General features: G+C 38.9%; 4 protein-coding genes across 4 annotated transcripts; 3 read left to right on the top strand and 1 right to left on the bottom strand.

The window, feature by feature from the left end:
* Positions 1 to 1,474: 1,474 nt before the first annotated feature.
* LOC120773099 (odorant receptor 7a-like) lies at positions 1,475 to 7,136 on the top strand. The gene is made up of 3 exons (XM_040102070.1): positions 1,475 to 2,133; positions 6,672 to 7,032; positions 7,092 to 7,136. The coding sequence occupies exons 1-3, from the start codon at positions 1,475 to 1,477 to the stop codon at positions 7,134 to 7,136; spliced, it is 1,065 nt and encodes a 354-aa protein (XP_039958004.1).
* A 2,112-nt stretch (positions 7,137 to 9,248) lies between these two features.
* Positions 9,249 to 10,519, top strand: LOC120773098 (odorant receptor 2a-like). The gene is made up of 3 exons (XM_040102069.1): positions 9,249 to 9,997; positions 10,060 to 10,411; positions 10,466 to 10,519. Exons 1-3 carry the CDS (start codon positions 9,249 to 9,251, stop codon positions 10,517 to 10,519), a joined length of 1,155 nt encoding a protein of 384 aa, XP_039958003.1.
* Positions 10,520 to 12,831: 2,312 nt separating this feature from the next.
* On the bottom strand, positions 12,832 to 14,129 carry LOC120773096 (odorant receptor 33b-like). The gene is made up of 3 exons (XM_040102064.1): positions 13,378 to 14,129; positions 12,949 to 13,309; positions 12,832 to 12,885 (listed from the first exon to the last, which is right to left on the bottom strand). The coding sequence occupies exons 1-3, from the start codon at positions 14,127 to 14,129 to the stop codon at positions 12,832 to 12,834; spliced, it is 1,167 nt and encodes a 388-aa protein (XP_039957998.1).
* A 1,981-nt stretch (positions 14,130 to 16,110) lies between these two features.
* Positions 16,111 to 26,694, top strand: LOC120773095 (odorant receptor 42a-like). Its single transcript, XM_040102063.1, has 3 exons — positions 16,111 to 16,871; positions 16,930 to 17,053; positions 26,647 to 26,694. Exons 1-3 carry the CDS (start codon positions 16,111 to 16,113, stop codon positions 26,692 to 26,694), a joined length of 933 nt encoding a protein of 310 aa, XP_039957997.1.
* Positions 26,695 to 27,848: the final 1,154 nt, after the last annotated feature.

The following is a 27,848-nucleotide window of genomic DNA, read 5'->3' as shown; positions in this document are numbered from 1 at the left end:
TCTTAACTGCTGCTATAGCAGCTGCTTAAGTCGGTACACCTCAGTAGTGCGTTGCGATTTTTGCAATGAATATAAATATCGAACAAAAAATTTGTCTTAAATTCTGTATTTACAACCAAATTTCGTGTGTGGGATCACTACGAATGTCGGAAAAGTCTTACAGTGATACAGTGATTCAGTTTTATCACAAACACAATCTTACGAATGGTACAAAGCCTTCAAAGACGGTCGAGAGATCGTTGAAAACACGCTTCGTTCTCGAAGACCTTCGACCTCTTCAACTGTTGAAAATACTAAAAAAAAGTGAAGGATATGGTGCCTGAAAATCATCAGGCAAGTATTAGAGAGCATTATATCTGCCAATGTCCATGTCTGTTTATGAGTTCGACATGCAAACAGATCAACATTCAACAGAATGGATCTCGCTTCCAGTCTATCAAAGAGATAAAAAAAAAATCGCTGAAGGAAATGAAGGTCATGCCAAAAAGTGCTTATAAAAAATGTTTCGAGGACTGGAAAAATTGTGGGCGTAAGTGTATTATATCTGGTGGGGATTACTTTGAAGGCGATAAAATAATTATTGAGGAATAATTAAATATTTTGCATTTTATTTACAATTTCCAGATACTCCTTTGTCAGAATATATGAGCTATCGAAATATGAAAACCGTTATTAATTCAAAATTTTACAGATTAAAAAACAATAGATATATTCATTATGGTTCCAAAATTTGGTTCCGCACGCGACTAGTGCCTTCCTTACTAAACATTTTATTTTCATTCCCGCTATTGTGTTTCCTATTGCATTTGACTGTTGCCCCAACCTGTTTTTGTTTTATTATTGCATTTGCGATTTATTTTTTTATTTCCACTGTTGTATTTTACCGTTATTTTTTTGTGTGTTTCCAGCTCGTTGCACAAGTCAGACATTTGTTGGAATTGAATTGTTGCACGCGCAACATACGCCGCCTGCGCGCCACCGGGTGGCACATAGACGACCGCACACCACGTTGCAGGACAGTGGCCAACGTCATTTGTGCGCTTAATCAATGAACTTGTCTATAATCAAGTCGATAATAAATTGCCGCCGCGGCATGGACAGCCGCAAAGCAAGAGCAAAAATAGGAATTATAACGGTAAAATTAAAACAAAAAAACATAACAGTAATTATTGTCTGCAAAGTTTTTTGAAAAACTCAAGCAACTTTCGTTTTAAGCAGTTGTGTGCAGAGGCGGACATTTTTCACAGCTCAAAGCGTTTTATAAAAGCGCCGCATTTGCAATGATTTAGTTTAGTTGCGCATACGCCACGTCCGACACTTTAGATAACTTAATAGCTGATTCATTTTATTACATATATGTGCCGTTAGTCGCTCCAGCATGTCTGTACAACCGCAAAAACAATCACAACAACAACAACAACTTGACTCCGCTCACGCCTTCCGTTATCTCTGGCTGAATTGGCGTTTGATTGGCATGCATCCGACACGTCACCATCGCTTGCCTTACTACATCTACTCCGCCTGCATTAACATCTCACTTGGCGTATTTCTGCCTGCCACAATGATTGCTAAATTGTTTTTCATTGAAAATTTGTCACAACTTATTGGCCTGCTCTATTTGGGCGTCACCCTGACCATGGCCACGGCCAAGCAGTGGTCGCTCTGGTTGCATCGTCCGAAACTGCTGGCCGTGAACTATTATCTGGCCAAGTTGGATGTGCGTTGCATGCGGCATGCAGTGGATCGCCAGCACATACTCACCGCCATACGTATCTGCCATCTCTACTACGCCGGCTATATGTTTGTGTATGAGTTGAGTAGCAGCGGTTTTGCTTATATTGGTTTCTCGCTGCGTCAACTGGTCTACGACGGCTGGTTTCCTCAGCTCTATGCAGATGCGGCGCAAAATTTGACTGTGACACTGATTTATCAGAATTTTGCGGTAATGACATTTTTCGTGCTGCAGAATGTCAACAACGATATGTATCCGCAATGCTATTTGGCCGTGATGATCGGACATTTGCGTGCGCTGACTGCGCGCATCAGTCGCATTGGCAAGGACGGCGTGCTGAGTGTGGAGGAGAATATTGCAGAGTTGGTTGATTGTATAGAGGATCATAAGAACTTGCTGGGGTGAGTTGTTGAATAGTAAATTTCAAAATTTAAGCATGCAGATACAAAAAATTTTAGTATTTGGATATTTGTGTCATACTTCAAGGGTTATGAAAAATGTAATCTATTCATTAAATTCTACTTTGTTTTCGTTTCAAGAAATTGGTAATTTTGACTAACTGTAACATCGGATTCTTAGCTTATTTCTACAACCATCATCCCAAGAAAATTTAAAAATGGTGATTTATATAACTGTTAAATCAGGTGGTAACATCATAAGCTCCAAACTTCATTAAAATGAAAATATCATTAATTTCTTACAACTTTTTTTAATTTTTCTGTTCTTATGGAAAATTTTGTATTGGTGGCAACTCTGTTGCTAATTTTATCAATATCAAAACAACCGAAAACTTTTACTATTGGAAACGTTAATAACTATTTATTTGCCAAAAATATTTTTATGTGAAGGTGGCAACTCTCCAAACTCAATTCGCTTTTAAGATTATCAACATAGCTTCTGTTGGATTTAAGTTTGTAAAGTAACTTTTTAAAAAACTTAAAATTATTTTTACATTAAGATGGCAACTCTGCAAACAATTTCGCAATTTGAAGATAATTAAGACTGCTTTAAATTGCTTTAACTTTCCAAAGTAACTTTTCTTGTTAACCATCAGTTAAAGATTTTGAACTTATAATTTAAATCAGATGGCAACGCCAAAAAGCTTTATTTTTAAAACCATATTATCTTATATGTATATAATTAAATTTCTAAAGTAACTTTTCGTTTCAACCATCAGTGCAAAAAAAAATTAAAATTATAATATGAATCAGCTGGCAACCTCAAACACTTTTAAAATCATATTGTCATAAATATAATGTTTACCATATAATTTGAATATGAAATAAAATATTAATAATATGAAATTTATTTTAGCTGGCAACGTTGTTTATAATTTTATTAAATATATTTTTAATTTAATTCAATTTACAAATTCAATGTTACAAATTTTTAACTTTATTAATTTATCAAAAATACTTTTTAAGGGAAGCGGCAACTCTGCAGAAGTATTATTTTTTTAGAACTGTTAAGTTTCAAAGATTTTATAAAATAAATTGACATTGCTAGCCATAAATTCTGGAAAATTTAAAAATAATATCTAAATCAAATCATATGGCAACGTCACAAAGACTTATTTTTTTCATATTTTTTAAGCACACGTTTTATGCAATTTTTTTTTATTTTATTTATTTTAAAATTATTAAGTATTATAAAAAATTTTAATGTATGGCAACCCTATTTTTATTATTTTTAAAATTATGTAAAATTTTCTTAATTTATTTATCTTCAAATTATGAAATAATATGCAATTTTTGAATGTATGGCAACCCTAGTTACCATGTTTTTAAAATAAAACCAATCGCAAGTGTTTCCAGTCTTGTATATACCCTCAATTTTTCAGCAAAATACTCGAACTTATTTACCAACAACTTTTATTTTCATTCAGGTGACAACTAACCTCAGCATATGCTTTTCAAGATTGTAAAGATATTAATATCGGGCTTTTCTTGGGTATTCGAAGTATTGATTTTCACTAAATTTGTATATTTAAGGACTTCTTTATGGTATAAAGGAGCAGAAAAGAGAGAATAAAATAAGTTGTGGGAGAGCCATTCGCTAGATTGCTGCACTTCTTCTTCTTAATTGGCGTAGACACCGCTTACGCGATTATAGCCGAGTTAACAACAGCGCGCCAGTCGTTTCTTCTTTTGGCTACGTGGCGCCAATTGTTGGTGGTGTTTACGCTGGTTCCAAGATAGACGAAATTATCTACAACTTCATAGTTATGACTATCAACAGTGACGTGAGAGCCAAGTCGCAAGTGCGACGACTGTTTGTTTGATGACAAGAGATATTTCGTTTTGCCCTCGTTCACTGCCAGACCCATTTTCTGTGCTTCCTTGTCCAGCCTGGAGAAAGCAGAACTAACGGCGCGGGTGTTAAGGCCGATGACATCAATATGATCGGCATACGCCAGCAGCTGTACACTCTTATAGAAGATGTTACCTTCTCTATTTAGTTAAATTGCTGCACAGTTCGATATAAACCAGTAACTTTGCACTCCATAAGTTATGGATCCTCAGCTACGTTGGCAAATCTTTAGACCTCGACAACGTTTTTGCAAAAGATTCAGGTTAGCATTGTGACGCTTCTTACCCAAAACATTAACCAAAACTCTTTAATTCATTCCAAAAGAAATGTTGAGACCTCTGCTATTTTCATAATGTCAGCAAGAAAATTTCTAAGTTCTGCTTATTTAACTTTTTTGATGTTATCATCATGGAAAGACGTGGATTGATGACTCGCAGAGGCAATTTTCGAAGACTTCATAACTGCTATAGAATGCTTTGTATCACTTAAGCCTTTGTGTAAATGATAAAATGGACTCACCAAAACACTTCTGCAATATTTTCAACAATTCCGTAAACCTAATTCTATTGAAAATAGAAAATTTCAAGAAACTTGTTATTCTTCCATTTTTCTTAAAAAAGTGCCAAACACACAAAATGACATGTGGAGAATAAACTTCTCTGAAGCCTAAGAAAAGACCGTACCAATATAGGAACAATTTTTTCATCGCTTAGCCTGGCGCAGGCAATTTAAAAGGGCCAGGCCTGTACAAATTTGAACTGATCGTTAAGCGGAGGGTATATTTTTTCAAACTTTAAAAATAAAACTTATTTGCCAATGGGGAAAAAAATAACCCAGTAATAAAACACACACATCGAGAAAAAAATAGAATGTGAAAAAATAAGAATTTTCAAAAGAAGCCAAGTAATCTCCAGAATATCTTTTATTCTTCATATCTATTGATTTAGCTCTGCGTCAACACCAAAGCCAATGCAACACTTATTTATATAATACGAATTTTGACTGAAAAAATGGATTTCACTCAGCTTTTCCACAAAGAGCACTACTTCCATTGGTGAACTTAGTCTCATACGTGAACAAGACTTTAAAATTCAACCATTTTTATCTACACCGAATATCCTAGGGAAACTGAAAAAAATTCCTGTCAAGTAGAAGCTTTGAGCTTGAAAAACTGTTGATAAAAATAGAAAAATCGATAAATTATTTTATGACCAAAAATTTAAGTTTATTAAACAGGCTTTATATTACAAGCTAATATTGATAATCTCGTCTACTTTTTACTACTTTAGTCCGGAAGTTTTAAGAAACTTTCAAACTGTCCCACTATGCTTTTGTTGCTTTTCGCTCATAAAAAATCAATTCGCTTGCAGAAAACCAATTTCGAAAATTCGGAAATTTGTTTTATTTTTCGCAGACGCGAAAGTCCCAAATACAACCACGCACAACTCGCTTAACTCTCGCAACCATAAACCGTTAGTTATAAGTGAATTAGCATGCTCGCGTGGGAGCAGCCGAAAGTCGATAACACAAATCACTAAAGCAAATTCTATAGAGCATTTTGGTATTTATTGAAAATTCCAGCAACCAAAGAATGCGGCAAGTACGGGTTGCATGCCACAAACTAGCAGAATACCTGCAATACCAGTAGCATCGTTACAAATAAAGTACGAATTAAGCGTGAATGTCATGCATGAAACTTTTAAGTAAAATGAAAAATAACAACAACAAAAACAACAAAATTAGCAGCAACAATATTACAAACAATACACTAAATCACCGCACAACTAAAGACGGCACCGCAACACTAAGAGTATTGTGGTTGCCAATGAAACCGCTACCTAAAAACAACAACAAAAACAATCCAGTATTTCGAAAATCGCTCATTGATGCTGCCACGACAACTGTTAGTTGCGCAGTTAGCTCATTTCACTGGCTGTTGTCTTCATCGGCGTCCACCTTAATTGCATGTTGCACGAGCGGGCGCCTGTGGCACGCTGCAGGTCTCACGCGAAATAACAGAAAACTTTTCGGCTGCAGAGGTACTTAGCATATCATCAGCATTTGTATCAGGTACCCACAAAACTTTTAACGGCGCTTTTAAGCGCATTTTAGTCTTTTTTAGCACGTCGCATGGCATCAACGCAAACTACAGCAACAACAACAATAAACTACTTTTCACCTACAAATAACAGCGTTGCAGTGTGTGGCAAAAGTTTCCGAATATTTGTTGTCACAAGATATTGTTGCTGCTGCTAACAAAACTTGTACTAAACTAAGCGCCCGAAAGTATCAACTCAACTCCCAAAGATCGCTAAGACACACAGGTCTGATGAGCAAGCCGCATTGCATGCCGGCAACGCTATGGATAGACATGTTGAGGGCAAACACACACATATGTACATAAAATATTTAAAGTACACGCACACAAGTACAACCACATACTCACACGCATTTATTATGAAAATGTTTAAAAAATCAGCTTTACCTGAAACTACAGGGTGTTACACAAATTTTCAATTAAAAAATATTTTTTTTTTTAAATAAAATAATAATAAAAAAGTGTGTTTGCAACCAAACAATTTTTTGTTTCATTTTCAATATAAAAAATTTTCATCTCTCCTCTTTACAGCTACTTCGCCTGCATACGTCCGGTTATTTCGCGCACAATTTTCATGCAATTCGGCATCACCGCCTTCGTTCTCTGCCTGACCGCCGTCAATTATGTCGCCTTCGAGCGCGATGCTGCACAAATGCTCATCGCTGCCACATATATTTTCGCCGTGCTCATCGAAGCGCTGCCCTGCTGTTGGTACGTGAATTCGCTCATGGAGGAGTGTGCTCAACTCACCACAGCGCTGTACGATTGCCAGTGGTATGATCAGAATAGAAAATTCCGCAAAATGCTCATAATTTTTATGCAACGCTCACAGCGCACAATGGTGCTCACGGCTGGCGATTTGGTGCCGATCACACTGCAGACATTCTTAAATGTGAGTTTTTTGAAAGAGAATTTGTACGAAACTATTCATTTATGTTATCTTCCTTCCAGATCATAAAATTTTCGTTCTCGATGTATACGATACTGAAGGGTTAAAGCGAATATATGTCATGGCGTATACGTAACCTTTTGTGAAACAATGAAAAATGGTTTATTTATGGAACTCAAAATTGCAAATAATTATGTTTTATTGAAACAAAAATCCAAGTCAAACTTTTTTCTTATTACAGAAGACCCTTTAACGCTTATTTTCCCACCCTCTTTCATTTCAAAAGTTTTCAGACATGTCACGTTTGTCTATCCATGTTGTCGCCACAACTGAAAATTAACGCCTTTCATAACGTGCGTGTCGCATCCTCATACCATAATTATTACAAAAACCATATTTCAAAATTTCTTTGCTGTTTACAACACATTCGGTGTTACTTTTTGAGTTTTCCTTGATCTGAGTTTCTAATCGAAAACTTATATTTTTAATTATATGCTGTCACTCTTTGAATATACATATATATAGCATGTCTTTACAAAGGCGAGAAGGTGTGACTTAATCGTGAGTATTACGTGCTGCCATATATAAGTGTTTGTTTATGTGAATCGGTAGCAATCTTGAATATTTTTTTTGTTGTCATTTATGAGATTCATTAAATGGGGCATAGTGGAAAATGTGGACTTTTCTAATATTATTTCTATTCGTATTTCTAATCAAATTTCAACGATTTTTGTTTTATATTTATGCTAATAAACAAATAAACAAATATGTTTATGTCCAGACTGGACAAGGAAGCAAAGCAAATGGGTCTGACAGTAAACGAGGTCAAGACGAAATATCTCTTGTCATCAAACAAACAGTCGTCGCACTCGCGCCTTGATGAGTCGACGTTACGAGTTTTCGAGAGAAGACATTTGCGCCTTGGCCACGGCGAATATCGCATTTGATGGAACGATAAACTGTACGAGATATACGACGACATCGACATATTTCAGCGAATTAAAAGACAGCGGCTACGCTAGCTAGGTCTTGTTTTCCGAATAGACGAAAACACTCCATCTCTGAAAGTATTCGACGCAGTACCCGCCGGGGGAAGCAGAGGAAGAGGAAGACCTCCACTCCGTTGGAAGGACCAAGTTGAGAAGGACCTGGCTTCGCTTCGAATATATAATTGGCGCCACGTAGCGAAAAGAAGAAACTACTGGCGCGCTGTTGTTAACTCGGCAGTAATCGCGTAAGCGGTGTCTACGCCAATAAAAAAGAAGAAGAAATATTTAGCCAATTGGATCATGTCCAGTAAGAACTCCTACAATTGCGGAAAGATGAATGAAGCCAATTAATGCAGATGATGAACTTTACTAAAATCAAGTAACTCAGTAGATTTCTTGCATTCTACTATAGGCCAGAAAGACCTCGAAGTCGCACCATAGATGGTCTTTAACCAACGAGGGCTAAGCGCACGCGAACTTCATAGGTCTTGTGTTCAAACGAGTTATCTGTTCTCACTCCGATGTGAAACTGAGTTTATGCTATGGCTAGTGAGGCTATCCACTTCTTAACTAACTTTTCAGCGCACAGTTGGCTACCTAAATTACCTCTCCGCTGTCGGAGTGAATGCCTACCTTTTTAAAATAGAGAGCTCCTTAGAGAAATCTTACCCACCAACCTTCCATCCTAGCTCTTCTAGCTTCACGTTCACATATCTGTCATCTATATGTGAGGAGAAAAAACCAGCCAAAAGTAGCTTCTGTTACCCAGTGATCCAATTTGTCAGGAAAGAATTTCAGCGTACCTCATTTTATACCCCGTCATATGGTATACCCAGCATATATATGAGTCTTAGAAATATAATATAATATTGATAATAAATATGATTACTTAAATTTTCAATTTTTAATTTACCATAAATTTAATTTTCACTTGTAGAATATTCTTAATAAGTCAATTCAATGGAGTGTTTGCATCTCACATAACGCTGTGTTCATTAAGCAGTCTTACCTTTTCTCACCAACACCTGTTCGCTAACAGTCGCACGCCACAAAAAAAAAACAAAAATTGTAATTAGTACAACACAAATAAGTTTCAGTCATGTGCTAATCACTTCATTCAAGCTTCGAGCCTTCGTATAAATACCCGCCACAGAGAAATTTTACTTTGTTATTAATAAATAGCCGCAATAATTGGACATACTTCGCATTTGACCAGCTTGGAAAATCAAAATGACCAATCAACCACATTCAGCTACGCGCTTGGACTCTAGCGATGCGCTACGCTACATCTGGCTATTTTGGCGCATTACGGGTATTCACCCGACCGAAAAGTATCGCTGTATGTACTGGCTTTACTCCCTGCTGCTGAACTTCACCACTACGGTGCTGATTATATCATTTTACGTCGTCACGTTCTTCATAAGCAGCGATCTGATCGAAATTCTAACGAACCTTAGCGTGATGGTGCCACTGATCTACAGTTCAACCAAGCACTTCGTCGTCGCCTATCACATACGAGGCGAATTGCCGAAAGCGGCGCTGCATTTAGAAGCGCTGGACCGACGTGTGGAGCTTGAGCCGACGGCATGCGCGAACTTGAAACGCTTAGTGCAACGCTGCCGGAAAATATACCTTGTGGCTTTGGCAGGCATTGCCGTCTGCTTGGCGCTTTACGCTGTGGTCGGTATTTCGCGACACAAATTACCCTTTGAGGGTTGGCTACCGTTCGATTGGGAGCACTCGCTTAGCGCTTACATATTGGCGTGCGCCTTTCAGCTGTTCTGTCTGAGCGTACAGTGTATCTGTGCGCTGTGCAACGACATCTATCCGATTGTGTATTTGTTGCTGTTGGTGGCTCATTTGCGCATCTTGAACGCACGCATCGCTCGGATCGGTGGCGTGTGCATGGAGCAACGCAACGAAGTGGCGATTTATCAACAGCTTACGGCCTGTGTGCGTGATCACTGGGAGTGCCTAAAGTGAGTTTGTGTGTGCTTTTTCGTTACATCCTTATTCTTGAGTTCCCATTCAGTTTCTATAGGTGCATCAGTCCAGCAATAGCTGCGACAATCTTCATTCAATTCATCAGCACCGCGCTTGCGCTCTGCACCGCCGCTGTGGCTTTCGTGAATGCCGATTCTATTGGCGAGCAGTTGATAAAATTTCTGCCTTACATCTTGGTGGTGCTCTGTGAAAGCGCGCCATGCTGTTGGCTTATGGACGAAGCTGCCCTTGAAATGTTCAAGTTGACAAATGCGCTCTTCTCTTGCTGTTGGTATGAACAGAACTTACCGTTTCGCCGCTCGTTGATTATTTTCATGGAACGCTCACAGAAGATCGAGCAAATATTGGCTGGTAATATCGCTCCGATTTCGCTGCTTACTTTTATTAAGGTAAGTTTGTTGTCTCATTTTTAAAGAAAGACTTAACTCTTCTTTTTTTTGCAGATTATACAATTTGCTTTCTCCTTGTTCACACTTCTCAATCAATTCAAGAAATAAATTAGCTCCAGCCGTTATGGGTGTTTTATGGTGTGCAACTCTTGCTAGTTTTAATGCAAATAAAATTTTCTTACTGTATTTCTTTTGGGTTTCTTCAATTTAGTTTCATAGCCAAGTTCGGTAAGATTTCTTTATTTCCACAAAAAACGAAATTTTTTAAACTTCTAAAGCTAAATTTCATCGATGGATCAATTTAAGTTGGTTTAGTTAGGTAAAATTTAAGGTGATCTTTCCAATACAGAGCAGAGAAGACTAAAGCTGACAGCATGAGGGTAGTTCAACGGCATCATTACTTAAGTGAGTCGGTGCCGGTCATGAGGACTCTAACGCACCCCGGCGAGAGCATAGACAGAGTAGATGAGCTGTTAACTATTGAAACTAGACTCAAGACTGCATAAGAAGAAATCAGCATGCTTTGAAGGTATATGAAGAAATCGAATTTAAAACCCTGGCGATGTGTAGTAAGCCTGATATTCCCTGTAGACAGGGGCGGATTCAAAGGGTGGAAATGGGGACAATGCTCATCGCAATCGGTTGCAAGAACAACACGCAGGAAGACACTACACATGCGGACACCAGCAACTAACAACAGAACTGGTTTATCGCGCTCAACATCTCCATTTCGCAACAACATTTGAACGTTGGCCGGGACCACTTCTTGATTATTTTAATCTAACCCTTATATCAAAAAGCTTTTCACCACAATATATCGAAACACAAATTATAACCGGAAAAGAGTTTCAGCGTGCGCCATTTTGTACCCTCTCACATACTCCAGGAAAATCAATCCATGTTTAGAAATTCACGCAAGTGAAGAAAGTTTTCTGAGCGGCATTCACTTGGTTGTGTTTAGAAAAGATTTTTTTAGATTCCGCCGCCGAGTCTTGGCATTCACTCTGCTAGATGAACGTCGAGCCACAATCCGCATCAAAGCGAAGTTCTTCAATATATCGCTGATTTGCGCCCAAGCTCCGACGGAAGAGAAGGACGATGCGACCTAAGATGTCTTATAAGAGCACTTTGAGTCAGGTCATGTCGTCCGAATTGATGGAAACACTCCACCGCCGGGGGAAGCAGGAGAAGGGGGAGAGGTCTTGGAAAGACCAGATAGAGAAGGACTGGCGCGCTGTTGTAAATTTGCCAATAAGAAAGAATTATATGTACCCAGCATACATGAGCCTTAGAATAAAACACGTGCTGGCATGGATGTTCTGTGTACAATGGCACTATGGTCTGGTCCGTTGAAATTTTCTGTTTTTTATCATAAACCCACTTTGCTAAGGGTTCCCACCTCTTCCTTATAGCTCCCCTACCACAGTATAAGACAACTAAAGCCTTACTTAGTCTCTCAATGAAAATTTATATCAAAGATAAGCCACAGGCACTTCAGACAAACATCTTTCCAGATAATAGTGTGTTCGTTTGTCAAAAATGGGTTAAATCGTGTCAAGACTTCCCTTAGCTACCACATACCTAATATAAAGATGTTCGAACTTCCAGGTTACTTTATACTTTTCACTTGATTGTTGTAATTGCTTATTGATTTTTATGCAAGAAATCAGCGTCCAAGGGAATGGTGAATCGAGTCTAGTACAAATATGCGGATAGTATAACTTTCAAAATTAAAATAGAGTCAGCAAAAATACAAAATTTCTGTTGACATGTGAAATAATTTGGCACTCCAAATAAATCAACTGAACGTGTACATCAAATCATTCAATAACATTTGATTATGAGAAAAAACTGTGTAAAGCGGCAGCCGCGAGCTCAATTTTGACCAAAAACAATGATGAGTTGATGATTTGGAGCAGTGCTTGGAAATGTGCAAGCGTAATAAACTTGAGTTCTTGCGTCGATATACATATGACAACGGATGAAACATGGCTCCATCACTTCACTCGGAGTCCAAGCGACAGACATCCGAGTGAACTGCAGATGATGAATCCGCTCCAATTAAGTGATATTATTGGACCTTTTGAAGGACGAATTTATCGCGAAACGACTTTGTTGAGAGCTGATGTACCGAATTGAACCCAAAAATTATATCGATCTGTATCATTGACATTCTTCATACCCAAAACATTAACTGACATGTGTAGATTCGATCCATAGAACTGTTGGGATGCTCTGCTATGTCTCTGATGCCAATACAATGATTTTAAAAGATCTTGAACTGGTCGATTATATTGTAAGGAATATTTTTTTTATTTTTGAAAGGTTTGATCAGTTTCACCCAATACATTTTTAAATATCCATACATTGAATTCAATTTCTTATTTGATTAAGTATAATTAATATATTTTTCTATTAAATTAAGAATTCAACTGGTTTAACAATGTAAACAATGAAAATGCAAACTTAATTATCTGAAATAAAAGTAAGCATAATTAGAAGATGAACATCAAAATCTAGAAAATCCAGCAACTCACATTTGTAAAAGTCTCCAAAGAGACAGGGATTAAATTGCCCGCTAATACCGGTTGAGCTATTTGCGAACGTTGCATGAAGATAATCAGAGCATTGCGGAATTTCAAATTCTGTTCGTACCAACGACACGAGAACATGGCATTGGTCAATCTGCGCATTTCAAACAAAACCTCGTCCATGAACCAACAACACGGCGCCACTTCGATAATTATGGCACCAAAAATAATTAGGAATTTTATTACATGAGAGAAACTGAAATTTCCACCGACAAAAGCAATAGCCGGCATGCTGAGACCCAAACCGGTGCTGAGAAACTGTATAAAGTAAATGCCAGAGAGCGTTGGACGTAAGCTGTTGTAGTAGCTGCAAGGCAGTTAGATAAACCACATGATATGCATATACTGGGAACAAAGTCACAACTCTTCACCCACCTCATGCACTCTTTATGATATTCCACACAAGCGACCAGCTCCCGATAGCTCTCCGCATCACTCGCCGCACCAGCGCTACCCACACGTTCAATGCGTCCATTCAAGACACGCAAGTGCGCCACCAACAAAATTAAATACGTAACCGCATAGGTATCACAACAAACAGCAGTCGTCGTTTCTATACCCAACCCGATCAATTGTATGGCACAAGCGCCCACATAAGCGGCCTCCGAACGCGTCCAATCGAACGGTACCCAACCTTCGAAGGGTAATTTATGGCGAAAAACTTCCAGTACACCATAGGAGAGTAAGGCAAACCAGAAGCTAACAAAACTTACGAAAAATACCAAGTGACAATTCTTCACCATCTTCTGCATATAAGCACGATCCTCCGAACGCGTCTCCGCGAGCCTATCTAATGCTTTCAATTGTGCTAAGGCTTTCGGCAGATCTTCACGTATATAATAAACTATAACGACATGCTTGCCGAAAGTGTAAAGTATCGGCACAGCAACACTGATATTGGCTAGTTTCTGACTCAAATCCATGGGTGTGAAGAACGAGCCGATATAAAGCATCGGATAAATTACTCCACAATACAAATTGAGTAGAATGAGATAAACCCAGTTGAGCCGGCGTTCATATAAATCGCGATGCATACCAAAGAGTCGCCAGCACGACCAAATATATTTAAAGGCTTCGGTGGTGTCCAGCGTAGTTGTCGCGTGTAACGGTTTGTGTTTGTTTGTCATTTTGGTTATTTCACTCTCCGACAAGTGTCTACTAGTGGCTTTTTACCTTAAAAAACTCTATCTGAGCTGTTGAAACCCAACTCTTGCACTATTTAAGTCAAAGAACAATTGGTTAATTAACACATTTTGTGTGCCCTAGGAAAGTAGTTGAGCTAATTTACACGTGTTTGCGTGAGAAAAGAGAATTTTAAATTTGAGATGTAATATGTATAAATTATTCAATAGTGGGAAAGGCATATGTAGTTCGTGGTTTCAGTGCTTTGAAATGCTATTGCTTCAGTCGATATTTGAAAGCTCGCTTTCTCTTGGTGAAGAGTGATCCGCCTTTGGCAGTTGGTCGTTAGCTGATAACTTTCGGACTCATTCGTATAAATCAATAACTCATCATTGCGGTTGTCATGTTCTCTTAGACGTGTTTCGAAGCACCGCTATCATATTTTGTTAACATTTCTCTCGACTAATTGACACGAGCTTTTGTATTAAGTTCATCAACGCAGCCTTGATGAGTTAATCCATGTAAAAGAGTGTAAAATATAAAATAGTTCTAATCTATCGTTCTAATTTCATTCTTTGGTAGAGAAGAATATTTTTAGTTACTGTGACTTTCCAGTGTGCAGCACTAGGGTACCCAAATCCCGAAATATAAATAACAACCTGATTACTACTAACCCCCCACAAGAAGGGGTGGCTGGTGGAATTTCTTGCCTATGCTTATTATGTGATCAATACCTCTAGTATTGTGTGGATAATACAGTAATTAACAGTTACGTAAGATGTCATTAATGAAGTACACTTTTTAAATATATGCCTTGCTTTAATTATAAGCTGCTTTACTAAATATTTGATGTGTCTGTGACGTCAGTAAATTAAAAACCATATTATTATAAATAGAAAATGAAAGAACAGTGGTCAGATTAGTAAGATTTTGTCATGAGAAATTTCTTTAAACTAAAAAATAGTTGTAATAACACCAAACTGACGACGAAGAGTCAGAAGCTGTTGGCGACAAACGAAAGAAGTTGAACTAGAGGCACGTTCTACCTCTATCGTTTGTCGCCAACAGCTTCTGACTCCTGTCCTCAGTTCGGAGATGCCGTCACACACCAGCCACGGTTCCTGGATCAGGACGACATCGGTTTCGTCTATTTTTAGACGAAGCTGTAAATTGGCGGAGGCCGCCTTTGCATGTTGGAGGTCAATCTGGAGGAATCTCATCCTTCAAAGTCTCCTCCAAGAGCGCCAGCGCAGCGGTCACGTCGTGCTCGACCGTCACCTCCTTAAAGAGCTGTTCGAGACTGTAAGTGGAGTCGCCCCCAGAACTCGCGAAGTCGGAGAGACTCGGGTCGTTCTTCATGGTCGTTTAACCGTCTCCATCCATCACGCCCCGTTCGAAACCATAGCTTTTGGCTCAATCTCACTCGGAGAAGAAGATTCAGCTGCCAACCAGAAGCGAGCTCTAGGGCTCGTGGCTTACAGAACGATGAATATATAACCGGCTTAACGAACTTCCTATTTAGAGTCAGAGTTTTAGATTTTAGATCTCAAATGCATGTCTAAATGTAACCTTACTCATAAAGATGAGTACCTCGGAACTACATCATGGATCAAAGTTGATTTTTGTAGAACGCGTTGAGAGGATACAAGCTCTCAACTTGTAAGCGATCAAAATTGTTGTGACTCGACAGCTTACTTCAAGACATTTGAAATGCGATAAGATCTATTTAGATTTCTACTATCTTAGCAATGTTTAACTGGAGTTTGTTCATTTTTAAACACTGTATATCTTAATTAAGATTTGTAAGACCTTGACCATTGTGATTATTAATCTTTTTGTAGAACTTTTTAGTTACGTCCGACGGACAACTTCAAAGAGCTGTGTCGATATAAAAGACGGAAGTCAAGTTGTTTACTGCTACAAGTTATTAGAAGCAGTTAAGATAAGCGCTTTGAAATCAAAATGAAATCCACAAAAGGAAGAAAAATGCCGGCCAACGAAGAAGAAGGAAAACTTGCCACATCTGCAACAAAAATTAGCTCCATCGATGCAGTCAACTACATCTGGCGCTGGTGGCGCTACCTCGGCATGCACCCACCTAAGCGCTATCGTTGGCTCTACTTAGCCCTTTCCTTCCTGGTCAATTTCTTTACGGGTGTTATCTTTCCATCGGTGTATCTGGCATCGTTCGTCATGCCAATCGGCGTCGACGATAAACTCGCCAATCTCAGCGTCGTACTGCCGTTATTCTACACTGCCGGCAAGCAGATCATCATGTTCTATTACATACAAACGGATTTACCAAAGGCCGCACAACATTTACACGCACTGGATAGACAAGTGGAGCAACGGTCCGAAGATATCGCTTACCTGAGACGTATCATGCGCTACTGTGTGTGGAGCTTTTTGACGGTTTTTATAGGCTTCTGGACATCTCTGATGGTCTACGGTCTGCTTAGCATCATGCGTCACAGACTACCCTTCGAGGGCTGGATGCCTTTCGACTGGCAGCACTCACTGTCTTTATATTTTCTCGCAGGCGTCATTGAACTATTCGCGGTGGGTGTGTTACTGACGAACGCCATCTGCTGCGATACCTACACTGTGGCGTATCTGGCTTTGTTGGTGGCGCATTTGCGTATCTTAAATTCACGCATCGCACACTTGGGCAGCTGTGCGGAACAAAGTGAGGCGCATCATTACCAGCAACTGGTGGCGTGTGTGGAAGGACATCGAGAATGTATGAGGTAGTAGGAATACCGCCATATTGGTTCGTAATGCTAATGCTTCAGGTAAAACTTTCAGTTATTACAAATGCATACGCGGCTCGATTTCCGGCACCGTCTTCGTTCAGTTGGTGAGTACCGCTTTGGGTCTGAGCGTGCCGGCAGTTACCTTTGTTGGCGGCGATTATACTACGTCACAAATGGTGAAATTTTTGATTTTCTTCGTTGCTGTTATTATTGAAGTGGCGCCATCTTGTTGGCTTATGGACGAGGCCTTAATGGAGATGAGTAAATTGACTAATTCCATGTTTTCTTGCCATTGGCATCGGCTAGACATGAAATTTCGCCGTTCTTTGATTGTTTTCATGCAAATCACGCAGAAGGTCGAACCTTTACTGGCTGGAAATATTGTACCTGTCTCCTTGGAAACTTTCACAAATGTAAGTTTAATGGTGGTTCAAATGTATTTTTATTTGAGAATAATATTTGGTTTTCTTTCAGATACTTAAATTTGCATTTTCTTTATTCACGCTTTTAAATCAACTAAAATCTCAAGGTTAATACTGGGGGAAGCTGTTCTTGCCTATATTTACATATATATAGACAAACTATTTTTAAAATATTTCGTGTTTAAAAATCGAAGAATATAAAAATTTTAAATTATTGACCACAGTGAGGAATACTACTTAGTCAATTTTGCAAAGTCTCCTTACTTATAATTGAGGATAATGATGAATTAACTTCGTTTGATGGTAGCCAGAGTTTCTTTTACATATGCTGTGAGTCCCACTGGAACATACAGGATAAGTCATCCGAGTCAAGTAAATAAAATTCCAGAGTCGGTCAACATCATTATATAACGCTCGCTATCGCTTCATTTCCAAAGTAAAAAGGCCTGATGATGCCGTTAAATCACAATCCGCACCAAACGGTATATTTTTGAGGTTATAATTGCGATTCCTGAACCACTCAAGGCTTTGTCTCACTCCAATAAGGACAATTTTGTTTGTTGACGAAGCCATTAAGTCAGTAATGAGCCTCATCTGAGAAGATAATATTTTCTATGAATGTGGATTTGTGAATTTGGGACAATTTACAAGTCTTATACCATAGTGAAATGCCAAACCTTACTGAAAATAATGACAAAATTTTACACCAATCCAATGTGTGATTGAGAGTAGTCCGCAAGTTTGAGTTTTGTCTATGCTAGAAACCACATATTCATACTCTTTTAACTGAAAATGTCAGCAATACAAGGAGAAAGTTAAATAACGTATTACAAACCAAGGAAAGTTTCATTAGTTAGTTAATGCTGAGTTCCCGCTATTTGAGTATAATTGTCGCAGGAACTCTATCCTCGAATAAGAGCTAATTTCAACTTGGGCCATAACGTCAAATATTATAAAATCTTTGGGACATATTGAATAATCCTCCTGCTCCGCCAGCCAGTACAATGAATTTGGATTTTCTCTAGAAGAAACCAGAGGGTATGTTAAATCAAAAGCTTACGCTAATCAAACAGCAATGCTCGAGGAGCTCAAAAACAACATTCAGCGTAGTATAGCAGAAATTTTAGTCAAAATACTGAGCTGGGTAATCGAAAATTACGTGGTACTTAGTGGTACCGTAGTGGTCACTTGGCCACTTGGTTGAAAGAACCTCTGGACCATATTATCGGTAGTTTACAGTCAGCCTTATCCTTTCAGTATAAGTTGTGATGCCATCACGATAATATAACTTTTGAATCCTTCATCTTAAATACCATACCAAGATTTAAAGTACAAGCCCAGCGAGCAATACCTGTGCCGGTCAGTTTAGTCAAATCCATTAACATGTTATTTAATATTATCTGAGCTATGATAAGAACCACGAAAAAAGAGCACATTGCATCAACGAGACTTAATTGCACCCGAATCACAAGGAAGTCAAAAAATTTCTGAATTTGAAATTTTAAGTTTTCGTATCCATGCATGTTTGGGCTTATCAAAATTTTAGAAAAAATAAAGAAAGAAAAGCGAAATGTAAACTTCGCCAGCGACAACATAAATTATCGCCGAAATGCTGATTGTGCAGCATTAATGACTTGCAGTCAAGCGTAGACGGCCACGGCAGCGGGAGAGAGGTGAACGCCGAAAATTTATGCTCTTACAAGGAGAGACACAAATTTATGCGAGAAACACACAAAAAATGTGAGATTGAGCAGTTACAGTTACAGTTATGCGCTGTAGCTAGCAGACGACTACACTTCAGCGAACCAAAATGGACAAAAACTTAATATGCCATAGTTAATTGCATTGTGTGTGTGCGTGTGTGCGTGTAGAGAATACTGCTAGCTGGCATGTCAGCAGCTAACATACACGCAAACAGCCAAACAAGCACACGACACAAATACATACACAAGCTCAGTGACCCATCTTCTACGACCTTAGCTAAATGCTTGCATATCTTAGTAACTGGAGTCCTTCAACTCGCCTGCTCGGTTGTCCTTTCGTTCGCCCATTGGTTGCGCGTTGGTTCGTTGGCTTTTTGTTTTTGCCATTTCAAGCGTGAATGCCAGCTACCAAACCCAGCGCCTCGGCTGCGTTGCACACCCGGACAGCGTGTGCTTATCATCTTAGCTGCACTTTATTGTTGTTGTTGCTTAGTTGGTGTAGTGCTTGTGTGCGCGCGTCCCCTGCGCTGCTCCTCTGGGCCAACCGTGTGTACAGTCTCTATGTATGTGTGTATGTTTGGGTGTGTGGTAGATTTCCATTTCAATTTTACAGCAGATCCATCATGCTTAATGGCCCTGGTCACATGAATATCTTTGGTTTTCTGCTTGCCTGCACCGCTGCCGCTGTGGTTTGGCAGCGCTCACTGCCCCTGCACTGCCGCAGCATCGCCACCAAGAGGCGCGTCCTTTGGTACGCCGAGCGCCTTGGCATTGTTGGCATCCTGCGTTGCCGACCATCCGCTGCTTGCCATTGAAGTGCTTCAGCCTCTCTCTCAGCCGACAAGCTACCTTAATATGTTAATTTATGAGCGGCTGCGCTGTGGTAATTTGCTTGCATGCTATTTAGAAATGTTGGTGGGGCTCATTGGCGGAAATGGCAACGTTGATGGCGTTATAATTGCCGAAAATTCGTATATTAAAGCGGAATGGAATCACCATGCCCATTCGGTTTGATTTGCTCCGTTTGCGCAAAATTCAGTTTGGATATGGCTGAGTATGTGTGTGTTTGCATGCAAATTAATGCACATTAGGCTGACGGTGCGTATGAGTGACATTAAGTAACATGAAAATGTTTGATTTGACTGCTGGAAAATGTTAGTGGGGAATAATTAATGCACAGTCTTAAAGCTATATACTTATATACTTATATGTATAAATAATCGCCGTAACACTTATTTATGATTTAAGTTTGTACCAGAAAATCATGAATAATGCCCTCAAATCCGAATACTAATCATTTTTTGCAATCAGGAAGTCGGCAAACCGCTAATCCGCGGGTGGTTAGAAGCAATACAGCCATAAAAACTGCCAGCAAACGTATTTGCATCCACCCAGAAGAAAGAAAGTATGTATGTGAAGGGAATATATGGGCAAAAAATAGTAAGACTTTTTAATTTAAATTCCACTAGAAAACTTTCTCCTTGATTTTTTTATAGGTTGGTATAACTGCTAGTGACAGCTATGCTAAATGTCACATCAAAATAATCATTAGTGTTTAGTAGAACCTGTCTTTCTGAAGTGCATCAAGTGCATTCGGTGAATTGTACGATGAATGAAATTACTCAAGAAAGAGGTTTCATTAAATTTTGTGAATAAAATTTCTGTTGCCGCAACGTTCAGGTTGTTGGAAAAGATCTTCGGTGACAATAATTTGTCGCGAGTAAGTGTTTTGATTGGTACAAGTTATTCAAAAAGAGTCGAGAACGCGTTGACGATGAACCAGGTGCAGCAGGTGGATATCAACATCAACTGATAATCAACACGTCAATGAAATAAAGGTGTCGGTGCTTGAGACTCAACGACTAACAGTCAGAGATCTTAATTGCATCTTTGGGATATCGGAAAAATCACCGAAAACCATTTTGAAAGATCATTGTGGCATAAGAAACGTGAAAATGCGACTGGTTCCAGAATCACAATTTTTTGCGTAAAACAGTGTCGCGTTAACGTCTGTAAAATAATGCTTTCCGCCTACCAGAATGTCATGAAGCGTATTACTACTGGCGCTGAGTCACGACATAGATTTTGACAAATAAACTAAGAATTTTAAAATTATGAAGAAAGTCTTACTATTTTTTGCTCATATAAATCGATCAATGTCAAAACTTTTGCCAGATAATCTTCAACTAAACACCCACCAACAGTTAACTGGCCGTCTTCTGAAAACACTCTCAAAGCAAATTAGGCTCAATTGATACAAGCCACTTCTTCACTGGAACGCGACCAACGGCCATGAAAGTAGTATTATTTTTACAGCTGAGAAAAAATTCACTGCTGAAAAACTTTTTAATGAGAAAACGAACAACATCTACGCAAAAAATTCGATATACGAAAAAAGTAGTATTCCAACGTATTTCGACGTCGCCGCCATCCACCTACCTACCTTTAATGGTTTGGTAGAAATGTAAAAACACTGGCATGATAGCAGTTTAGTAATAGCCTCTTCAATGGAAGCATTCGATTTTTCATCAAGATTCTGCTCCAGCACACAAAGCACAAAATGCCCAATAGTGGCAAAAAGCAATATTTCTGGTTTCACACATGCGGAGGACTGGTCGTCTGGAAGTCCAGATGTGATTTCATTAGACTACAGATAAGAGTTAGAGAAAATAGCATATCAAATACCCCACCGATATTGGGAGAATCCTAGGAAATCTTTGTTTTAAAGAGCGTCGTCAATAGCAACAGAAACCAATATGACTCACACTATTTTAATCAGTTTTGAAAAATTTAAATACCTAAAAATTCAGATTTTGTCACCACTCAAGTGATGAAGAATGAATAAACCGATTCCAAAGCGTGTAAAGCTGTTACCTTCAGGATTATATGGACTATACATGCGGTCGCATTGAACATTTTTATCGGATATCTGGAAATGAGAATTATTCTTTCCCCAAGTCTTCGTTTTTGTTCTCACATCTCAAGCAAATGTTATCTATAAATAAATTTAGCGGCAATGAAGAACAAAAGTCGATTCTCTCGAAAAAAAATTGCTATAGAATGCAGCTGTAATCGATGTATCACCCCTGATATCTACTATGTTGAACAATAAAGTACATTTTTTCGAACAAAAATTAATTTTTCTGTAATGAGGTATGAACTTTCCAGACCGCCTATTGTGCCTACTAAACATTTAAGACTATTTAAAAAAGAGATATGGCTCTGAAACGAAACAATCCCACTTAGTTTTCAATGCACCTTCTTATCATCTCCATCTGACTTCAGCGCGAGGTTCATACCATAACCATTGTTTAAATTATATAGTCTTTGATTTCTAGAAAAAATGAAGGTTTCTAAAAGATTAATCTTGATTCTTTAAGCCATTAGAAAGGGTACAGCAAGGATTTGGTTTAAATTTACTAATAACATCTACACAGATGGATACAAAATGCACAACGGAGTGAGAGCCAGAATCTTTTGCCTAGAGCTGGATCTCAGGCGACCCGTAAAGTTTCCGGATTACTAGAAAATTCTAGGCGGAAGTATTTGCAGTTGTAAAAGCGGCCGACATAGCTAAGAGAGAGTGGAACATAAAATATAATACATGTAAATATTGTATATATGTTGATAGCCAGGCAGCAATTATGGCATTAAACTCACATCGCATTCTATCAGAGAATGTTCTTAGAAGCAGTAAATGTAGCGGCTGCATATATACTAAATTTGAACGATGCAGCTGATGAGAGTACCAAAAGTGCCAACCGTTTGCCTACCTAACAAGTACAGGAAATATGGAAGTCACTTAGAACGATATACAACAAAATTTACGAAAGCACTGACAGGCGGATCAAGGTGAGTTGGAACGTCTTAAGTGCATGCGGTATCGCCAAGATCATACGCGAAAGATCCTTAAGAAAACTCGCTTGCTTTTTACTCACAAGGTCTACTGTCATCACATGCAAGTCGAATGAACATAAGTGATAAACATTCATGCAGAAAGTGCAGAGAAGTTAACATGAGAGAGAAAGGAACACCCCTTATGCTTTTGTTCAGCACTATCTAGAAATCGACTCAAGCATATAGGAGTTTCGAAATTCGATGGACCGGACAAACGTAGACATCAAGTAGCTCTTAAAGTTCGCAAAAAACTTAGAGATTTTGTGTGACGAATTCTCCACCTCAAACTAAACTGCCGTCATACAAACTCAAGGGTCGGTATCTTCACGAAATTTAGTAAAGATATAGATTATTGTTTCCGGTACAGCTAGAATTATCGAAAATATTGTTTAGATTATACCACTATAGCTGCCATATATACAAGGTCTGTCGCAAAAGAAACAGGACTGTTAAAAAAAAACAACAAAAAATTAATATTTTTCAAAAGTTATATTTTTTTATTCAAAGTAGTTTCCTTGTGCTTCGATACAGCGTTTAGCCCGGTCAATTAGCATTTCAAATGAGTGTTTAAGGTCATTTTTCGGAATGCTCTTGAGAATATCGGTCGTTGCCTTTTGGATAGCTGAAATGTCCTGAAACCGGTGTCCTTTGATGGGCAAATGATGTTTTTCAAATAGGTAAAAATTACAGGGTAACAGATCAGGTGAGTAGGGTGAGTGATTAATGGTTAATATGGAGTTTTTTGTCAGAAAATCAGTGGCAAGCGTAGACCGATGACACGGCGCATTACCGTGCAACAGGCGCCAGGACCCTGCCTCACGGTATTGTGGTGAAGCACGACGAATGCGTGACAAAAGATGCTTCATAACACCAAGGTAAAACACAGCATTAATCGTTTGGCCAGGTGGGACGAACTCTCGGTGTACAATAGCCTCGGAATCGTAAAAACAAATCAGCGTTGTCTTTATTTTTGACCTCTTAAGACGACTTTTTTTCGGTGATGGCTCGTCTGGATGCTTCCATTCAGCACTTTGACGTTTGGTTTCATTATCATATTGAAAGCACCACGTTTCATCACCAGTCACAATCGAATATTTGTAGTTTATGTCCTTTCTCGACTCTTTAATCAAATCCTTACAATGTTGGATTCGTAGCAATTTTTGCTCTTCAGTCAATTTGTGCGGAACAAACTTGGAGCACTCCTTCCGTAGACCCAATTTATCTAACAAAATGCGATGAATGGAGTCTTTGGTGATATTTAACTCCATTTCCATGTAACGCAAAGAAGATCTCAGCTCATTCTTAATAAATTCCTGCACCTTTTTCAATATTGTTTTGGGTAATCACTGATTTTGGCCGGCCCGACTTCTGATCGTCACAGAGGTCCTCACGACCTTCTGGGAATCGCTTAAACCACTCATGCACATTACTACGGGATAGGCACTGATCACCATAAACTTTTTTCATCATTTGAAATGTTTGAGTAAACGTTTTCCCAAGTTTAAAACAAAATTTAATATTTTCTCTTTGTTCAAAATGCATTTTACGACCGATGACCAAAGGTGCTGTCACTTTTTGATCGATAACAATGATTGTAGTTATCCAATTTTCTTAAAATTTTTACGAAATGTCAACAAGACATCAAACTTTTTATTTCATATACCCACCAATAGGTGGCGCCACCAGAAACAGTTATATTTAAAAAGTTTTGTTTCTTTTGCGACAGACCTTGTATTTACTGTTCAAAATCAAGACAAATATCTTTTTGTACCCTCTATTGTTATAAAAAAATTCGCTTGAGGAGAGCTTCGGTGCAGTCGAAGTTAATATGTTGTATTTATTGTCAACTCAGTTTTCATTCAAACAAAAATCGGTAACATTGCACTTTCTCATAAGATTTGACCTTTCTAAATAAATAAACAAATATTTCCTTTCTCTACACTCAGCTTTAGTTTTTACAATACAATTTATTTTCACTAAATAATGTATGTAGTAGATTGTTATATGAAGAAAAAACTCAGAAAAAATTGCCCTAACCTCCAAAATAGAAAACAAGCCCGAAAGAAGCCATCACAAACTTTTCGTATGTAAACATGACTTTGCGGCCCTTTTAGAGTGCAACCAATAAAAGCACATAAAGCTGCACAAATTTGCACATGCCGCACTCCACGCTCTTAACCTCCCGCCCTGCTGCGAATTGCGGCAGCACCAGGCGGAAGAATGTGTGTATCAAAGAGCAGGAAAGCGACGATGACATGAATTTTACAGCAACTGAGCTACAATTGAGCACAAGGCCGTGCACTCGCACGATGCTGTGAGCGCAGCCAGAGACATGCAAATAGGACTGCACTTAAGTGTAAGTGTGTTTGTGTGTGTGCGTGAGTGTTGTGTAGACAGAGGAGTTAAAAGTTGCGGTCAAAATGGCCAAATGGGCACTGAATGTCAAATCGTGTTGTCTGTGCCCCGGTCAAAATTGTTAGAATAACCAATTTCAGTCATGTACCGTTAGTCTATATAGATGCACTTAGCACTGCCTCTGCTCCCTGCTGAGTGATGACTGATGGCAGGGAAGGCGGACGCATTTACATAGCGGCACTAACAATGAGTGACACATTTAAAATTAGAAAAAGAAAAACAGAAACAGAAACAACAACAAAAGTGCACTCTACCGTTAGTTGTGAAGCTCGGTGATGTTTGTTGGGAATAGGTGATCTTTGGCTTAACATTGTTGTACACTAAATAAACATTGCAGCGCTCGGGTGCCTAAATGTATGCAATGAGTTACGCCAACACGTTTAAAAGCCGATTGAGAAGACATTTCGTGCCCCATGCAGCACTCTAGTATATACAATTACAATGACAACGGTTGTAGCGGCAACAGCAAAATTGAAATGACAGTTGAAGTGGCCTGAGGTGCAGAGCTGTAACGCATTGGCAGCCAAAGTGAAGCTCAAGTCAAACATTCGGCCAACCAGACAAACAGAATTCGGTTGCATGCAACTTTTGGTGGCAAAGCGTGCTTTGGAAGTTAGCAGTGTGTGTGGTTGTTGCTGGAGACGAGTGACAGAGTTTCTCTATTGCAGTGTTGGCTAGTTTTTGACAGCAGGCACACTCACTCACACACACACACACACACACATGCGTAGAAAAAGTATGGATAATCGTTGCAACTCCCTTTCTATTTGAGTTGAATGGCGCATAGCGATACTTTTATGCTAGTGGGTGTCCATACGCACACACACACACACACCTACCCACCAACCACTCGAGTGTCGTTGATACCCAACAAAGCCTTCGTGTTTGCGCAAGCTGGACATTTTCGATATTGAGAACACTGATTGAAAAGTTATTAAGTGCATGATTAGTTTGTTGTTGCCACAACTGCCATTTTTAGCTCATTGTTGTTGTAGCTATGGCGACTAATGCTGTGTTTTGCCAGTTTGTGCACTTTAGCCACTTGTTGTTGTTAACTTTTTCCCGAAATTGTTTTACTTTCCTCTGGGAAAGGTAAAGTTTGTTTATTATGCAGCTCAGCTTACGTAGAGTTTTCGTTCAGTTTTAGTGGTTTATGGGCGCCCTAATTGTAGTTCCGTCAAAATTTAAGGAGATAATGTCACTTCGGTTAGTACAGACTGACATGAGAGGGACAGTGAAGACAAAATCGGTGTGAGATTCGTTGTACAGCAACAATGCGCATTTATGCCGAAGTTCTTCAACATATCGCTGATTTGCACCCACGCCCCATAGGAAGAGAAGGACGATGCGACCAAAGATGTGTTCTATGAGAAATTGTAGCGCACCTATGTGAGCTGCCCCCTCGTGCTTGACGACTATAACGCCAGGGTGAGCAACTGGAGGACGGCAATTCAAGCTCCTTACATACAATTGGTTTTCGGAAAAAATCGCCTGTCTACCTCGCAATCGACCAAAATACATGCGACATGAGATAGGCGGATAACAGAAGGTTGCAAAATCCGAGCCTACTTTGGTAGAACCCCCAGAAATGATCTAATGACAGGTGCCCAGATCATACTGAAATTATGGAGGGAACATTTCTTCAGCCCGCTGAATGACTGTGAAAGCATAACACCAGGAGACAGTGAACCAAATTCCCCAATCGATGAAGCAAACGTTCCATTGCTCCACCAAAAAGAAGCAATTACCCACCTCAAGGAAACCAAAGCGTCGAGAGCCGATGGATTTCCGCCCAAGCTATTCAAATACGGTGGCGAAGAATTGATAAGTAGTAAGCATCATTTAGAATAGGTTTTTTTTTGCTTAAGATAAAAAATAATCTAAAAATGTTTCCTTGCAGACAAATTTTTTTTTTCTAAATGCAAGTAGATTGATTTTACAACATAAACTTGATAGATCAGATTTTTGTTAACCCTAATGTTTACATATGAAACAGCTGCCGGAAATAGACAATATATTCTCGTAGCTTAACATTAGATGTTGTTACATAACAGCTGGACAAATGTGGCAACAATTTCCTATAGCACTTTATACTCAATTGTTTATACATACAAGTAGATGAAGGGATAGCCACAAAAATTATCAAGAGAAATCAAAGATATTTAACTGCACCCCAGAGAAATTTTTTAATGCTTCCTCCACTCGCCGTTAAGGTTGCCGGATATACTTGTACATGTTTTTTGTAAGTCTATTTCCTCAATATTATCGATATACATATATGTATTAAATATATATAATTGTATGTAGGTATGTATGTATGTGTGTTTCTTTGCACATATTCTCTGGTGTTTATTTCGTTGAAGAAACAGTTGCAGTTCAATGCCAGGCTGCCTTCGATTGAGGATTTACAGTGTTGCCGAGTTTATTATGCCAACTGCAACAACAAGCAACAATGACATAAAGGTAGCATAGTGTATGTGTTTTTTGTTGCAACTGGATTTGCGCTGTGATCGACAATACTGTTGCAGTGGCGC

This window comes from Bactrocera tryoni, chromosome 3, assembly GCF_016617805.1.
Source record: "Bactrocera tryoni isolate S06 chromosome 3, CSIRO_BtryS06_freeze2, whole genome shotgun sequence".
Classification (NCBI taxonomy): Eukaryota; Metazoa; Arthropoda; class Insecta; order Diptera; family Tephritidae; genus Bactrocera; species Bactrocera tryoni.
The sequence above is the reverse complement of the archived record's forward strand: the minus strand, read 5'-3'. Positions and strand labels throughout refer to the sequence as shown.

Bases quoted from the DNA above. Each gene is read 5' to 3' on its own strand.
- LOC120773099 (XM_040102070.1), top strand. From the start codon at position 1,475: ATGCATCCGACACGTCACCATCGCTTGCCTTACTACATCTACTCCGCC. The intron at 2,134-6,671 runs GTGAGTTGTTGA...TCCTCTTTACAG, and splicing joins GATCATAAGAACTTGCTGGG to CTACTTCGCCTGCATACGTC. The intron at 7,033-7,091 runs GTGAGTTTTTTG...TCTTCCTTCCAG, and splicing joins CACTGCAGACATTCTTAAAT to ATCATAAAATTTTCGTTCTC.
- LOC120773098 (XM_040102069.1), top strand. From the start codon at position 9,249: ATGACCAATCAACCACATTCAGCTACGCGCTTGGACTCTAGCGATGCG. The intron at 9,998-10,059 runs GTGAGTTTGTGT...CAGTTTCTATAG, and splicing joins GATCACTGGGAGTGCCTAAA to GTGCATCAGTCCAGCAATAG. The intron at 10,412-10,465 runs GTAAGTTTGTTG...TTTTTTTTGCAG, and splicing joins CGCTGCTTACTTTTATTAAG to ATTATACAATTTGCTTTCTC.
- LOC120773096 (XM_040102064.1), bottom strand. From the start codon at position 14,129: ATGACAAACAAACACAAACCGTTACACGCGACAACTACGCTGGACACC. The intron at 13,310-13,377 runs GTGGGTGAAGAG...ACTGCCTTGCAG, and splicing joins TATCATAAAGAGTGCATGAG to CTACTACAACAGCTTACGTC. The intron at 12,886-12,948 runs GTGAGTTGCTGG...CTTTTATTTCAG, and splicing joins CTTTGGAGACTTTTACAAAT to ATAATTAAGTTTGCATTTTC.
- LOC120773095 (XM_040102063.1), top strand. From the start codon at position 16,111: ATGCCGGCCAACGAAGAAGAAGGAAAACTTGCCACATCTGCAACAAAA. The intron at 16,872-16,929 runs GTAGTAGGAATA...TAAAACTTTCAG, and splicing joins GGACATCGAGAATGTATGAG to TTATTACAAATGCATACGCG. The intron at 17,054-26,646 runs GTGAAATTTTTG...CACGCCCCATAG, and splicing joins ATTATACTACGTCACAAATG to GAAGAGAAGGACGATGCGAC.